Source organism: Orbicella faveolata, unplaced genomic scaffold (assembly GCF_042242905.1).
Source record: "Orbicella faveolata isolate gen_17 unplaced genomic scaffold, um_ofav_v1 contig_24, whole genome shotgun sequence".
Lineage (NCBI taxonomy): Eukaryota > Metazoa > Cnidaria > Anthozoa > Scleractinia > Merulinidae > Orbicella > Orbicella faveolata.
The window spans coordinates 10,802,022-10,806,269 of NW_028301552.1; the positions used below are offsets into that span (position 1 = coordinate 10,802,022).

General features: G+C 39.9%; 1 protein-coding gene across 1 annotated transcript; it reads right to left on the reverse strand.

Moving 5' to 3' along the window:
• Positions 1-498: 498 nt before the first annotated feature.
• Positions 499-3,995, reverse strand: LOC110043198 (uncharacterized). The gene is made up of 6 exons (XM_020748635.2): positions 3,866-3,995; positions 3,744-3,778; positions 3,296-3,415; positions 2,054-2,216; positions 1,573-1,660; positions 499-818 (listed from the first exon to the last, which is right to left on the reverse strand). Exons 1-6 carry the CDS (start codon positions 3,951-3,953, stop codon positions 590-592), a joined length of 723 nt encoding a protein of 240 aa, XP_020604294.2. The 5' UTR covers positions 3,954-3,995; the 3' UTR covers positions 499-589.
• Positions 3,996-4,248: the final 253 nt, after the last annotated feature.

Here is a 4,248-nt window from a genome sequence, read left to right on the forward strand (position 1 = left end):
TACAGCTGAGCTATTTTTACGAAATAAAAGATGGCAATTCATAAAACACTTTTCTCAAAATGGGATAAAATTCGTTATTGTTCCAGTTTCATGTTACTAACATATGGGTGGCCTCTATACATGTCTACACCGTGTTTTCTGTCGTAGGTACTACAAGTTGAGCAAGTTTCTCCTGGGGCTGGGCTCGCTACTTTCGGGATTTACTAGAGGCAATAATTTTCTGACGTTACTTTCGGGGGGAGGGGTCGCTCCTTTCGGGAGGTCGTCACTATCGAAAGTTTACGGTAGTGTGTTATCCGGTGGATAGCGTTATCCGCTCTTTGAACAACTGGAGCCAGGTTGTAGAGAGGCACTATATGATAGTTAATTGTCTTAATCAAGAGTTCAACACCATGATCCCGGCTAGGGCTCCAATCTGGACCCGTCGCGTTACAATAACGACCCCCTGATTACGCTCGGTACCTTTAAACATTTAGAATTTAGGACAAACTGCATCAGTTCTCGTGTCACATATCATTTATTCTGGACTTGCACTTCTTTTTGAATGTGTTACAACTCATTTTTGTCCATATGCGCACAATTTATACAGTTATTTTCTATTTCGAATTTTGTGCAGCTTCGGAACAACCCAGGGAAATCGCCGTTTTCGTCGGGCATGCAGAGCCCCAAACATTAAGGAGAACATCCTCTTCATTGCAGTCTTCATCCTGAGTTTTTGAATCATGGCTGGAATGGAGCGTTGAGAGATCGCTGCTTGCTTGCACTCGTCTGGTATCTTGAGTTTCTCAGGTTGGACGGTGGTTTTTAAATCAAGAAAACTGGGAGCAAGGAAAAGAATTGTTAGCGTGTCCTCTGCAAACATAAGGAGTCTTTCCAACATAAAACGCCACGATTTTTTAGTGTCAAACTTTCTCACGCTATAAATCACGTCTTTGCTAAAACCCACCTACTCCAGGCGAAAGATATATCTCCCTACTTACCCCACGCAGCTTCCCGCCACCCCTCCCTCCCTAAGCATGCACTCTAAAAGCGGTCGGGTACGGCAACCGGAGGCTCTGTTCGCAAGCTACTCCCCCCTGTCCATCTTAGGTTTCTAAAAGTTTCCCTTTTTCACCCATTTCTTGACAAAGTTTTTTTTTCAAATGAATATATGAAAGATCATATATTTGAACGGTGGAGAAAGATTTGAAGACATGTTCTGTACACAACTTAAGCAGCTGTGAAATTAAGGCCTGAAGAAATATAAGGTTTTAGTTAATTTCACAGCTGGCTTAAGTTGTGAACATAACGTTAACTACCATGATCATTTATGCCTTTTTTTTAGAAAGGATATTTGCGTCGTATCTTCCTGGCGGCCGAGAAACTCCCCTATGAAATTTGTCAATGTCTGATGAAAATCAAGGTTACATCGCTATAATAACAAATATCAAAATGTTTCAAGGCCAGTTTACTGACAGTAAGCATTATAGTTAAATATCAGGCTGTACCTTGCAATCGTTTGTTTAGATGACAGAATTGTTTACACATTGTCATACTCAGTGGTTTTTGGAGAACGGTTTAAGCGTATTTTACCTTCCCGCAAGAGCGGAATCATTTCTCTTCTCAGCGAAGAATACGGGAATGCATTGGTCTCCAGACTCGAGTGTTACGACACCAACACCTACCAAATGGATTGAACATAAAAATGATAAATTATATCTAATGTTTCATTTCATTGATCAGCTGCGCCCTTGCCGCTCAAATGATAAATTGACTCATCCGCTTGTTCTCCCAACAGATTATTACGGTAAGAAAGTTGAAAATTAAAAATAATTCTCCTTTTCAAAAAGCCCCATTTAGAATGTCGAGTTTTCCCCTTGTAAGCACCCTTACCTCCCAAGCCTATGGATTAAAAGACAAAAGAAAGTATGATACAGACCAAAAAATGAACCAGTAGCACTAAAACAGAAGAAATCTGGATTTGCAATGTTATAAACCTGTGACTTACACTTAAATCTCGACAGTGTCACCTCAATGGACATGATATCACCTAGGACTAAAATATTATCCTTGCCTTCATCATCTTGGAATGAGTAACAATCAACTGAGGCTCCCTTATATCCAAGTAAACCTGTGGTGATATGTGTCAACGGTAAATCTTGCAAAAATTCAGGCCAAGTTTTTTCCTCCAGTGGCTCACTGTAGCATCCCTCTGGGCTGTGCTCGTAGAGCTTGCCCTGTTGAGAAATAGTTCATTAATAGTTGATATTAATCAATAATTGAAAATTTAAGGCGGTCACAACCCTGATTTTCATCAAAAGCTAACTAACTATATATCAATGAAAAGCCAATTGCTTGCAAATTGCAAAAATGTATATTTCAATGCTGTGTCAATGTAATATTGATCAAACTGTTAATGATGGAAAGAGCTTGAAACCGTTGTCAGCCATAATTTAATTTTAATATAACTAAACTACGACAGCGATAGCAGCTCACGCGAACACTCGTTATAGCCTACAAAATATACCAACAAATGTTAACTTTGTTAATTTGTTGATTCTCTAAAATCAGGTATCCGTGGAAAGATAAGGAAGGTGCTGCAGGATTTTACACAAACTCAAGGTTGTCATTGCCAAAGAAGGAAACTGCTCCTGTGAAATATTATTAACAAATAAATTACGTCTGGAGATTTTGAAGAAACTTAAACGTGTAGAAAGCTAAAAGTAAGGGAGCATTTCAGGTTTAATTTGGCACGAGGTGCAGACTTTTTAAACTGTTTGAAGCTGTTTATACGTCATCCTTCGTTTTGAAACTGAACATATAGCCTGCGTAGTAGCCGTTTTCTTTCCTTTTCCAGGCGGAGAGATAGAACAAGCGAGCGAGCAAGGCAAGCGGGCGGGTAAAGGAGTGCGCTTATGCCCCATTTTCTTTCGCACTCGCTCGCAGTTTGGTTTCCTTGGCGTGCTTTTTTGGAAACGCCTGCTACGCAGACTACTAAACACACTGGAGCATAACTCAGGCGCGGATCCATACCGGTTTCCACCGTTTTACGAAAATCGGTCAGATAGTTCAGAATTGCTCAAGAACCCCCAAAAGGGGACTTTAGGAATAAAAAATTCCAGAACATTTCTTAAGGGAGCACGGCCCTGGACCCCTCTAGGAGACACTCGTTATTTCGGAAATCAGTCACCATTTATCCTAGATCCGCGCCTGTAACTGATCGAAAGTGCTTCATAAGAAGCCAGAACGAATTGAAAGAATTTTAAGTAATACCAGTTATCAACTGTTCTCGTTAACAATTATAAGCCACGGTTACCTCTTTAAAGTCCATTATCAAAATTTCATCACCTTCCTCTTCCTGCATACGTTGAAGGTTCAAGTCTAAGTTGAATGTCATGTCAAATGTTTCTGAAAACCCTGACTCGTCCACCTCGACCTGTAAAGCATTGCACATATTAGAGTCCCCATCTCAACATTTTGCGGAAGTACTGACAAAGCTAGGGCCGTAGCCAGAAAAAGATTACGACTGAGGCAATATCCATGAAAAAATTATGGTTGAATACTCTTCTAAGAACGTAGGGAGCTTATGATGACTATAAACAACAAAAACGAAAAAACGCCTCGATTTGCCTGTTACTACAATAGGTTTAATTTCACAGCTTCCAGCGGTACGTTCATCGAACCTTGTTTTGACCTGTTTTGCAAACTCTACAAAGCTAGATGCGAGCGGAATGTTTACGATAATGATGCAACATTAAACTTACCGTATACAGCCTACCCGAGAGCTGCTTCGGAAAACCTAACGAAAAAAAAGGGCACATGTAAAATTTTAGAGGAAAAACGTCAAACAACCACTATGTTGGGTTGCGCGTGTCTCAGTTCTTACCGGAACATGTTAGAGCTCGCTTTGCTTGGTTTCCTTTGGCAATAGAACAGCCAAAGAGTAGCATAGCTACAAAGAGTATGGCCTTCATCTTCGCCTCATCTGTATAAAGTGAGTTCTCTGTTCACTGTGCCTTATTTATGCATTTCATTGATGTATACAGCTGCATGAAGTTCAACAACCATTAAGAAGAGCAACGTAGCTAAGTTTAAAATAAAGTGGACGAGGAAACAGATAGAATAACAGTTGTAAAAGAACAATTTTTGTTGCCGGTTATAGGGTCAACAAATTAACTGAAGAATAGAGGGTAATACAATACAAAAAGAACTTCAGTTACTAAGTTAAGTACACAGGAGTCAAAAGTCATACATTGTAAATTAATTGGG

What these genes read in the sequence shown, in the direction of transcription:
- LOC110043198 (XM_020748635.2), bottom strand. Translation starts at nt 3,953, where the DNA reads ATGAAGGCCATACTCTTTGTAGCTATGCTACTCTTTGGCTGTTCTATT. An exon ending in TCTCGGGTAGGCTGTATACG is followed by an intron (nt 3,416 to 3,743) that starts GTAAGTTTAATG and finishes AATGCTTTACAG; the next exon opens with GTCGAGGTGGACGAGTCAGG. An exon ending in CTCATTCCAAGATGATGAAG is followed by an intron (nt 1,661 to 2,053) that starts GCAAGGATAATA and finishes TCCATTTGGTAG; the next exon opens with GTGTTGGTGTCGTAACACTC.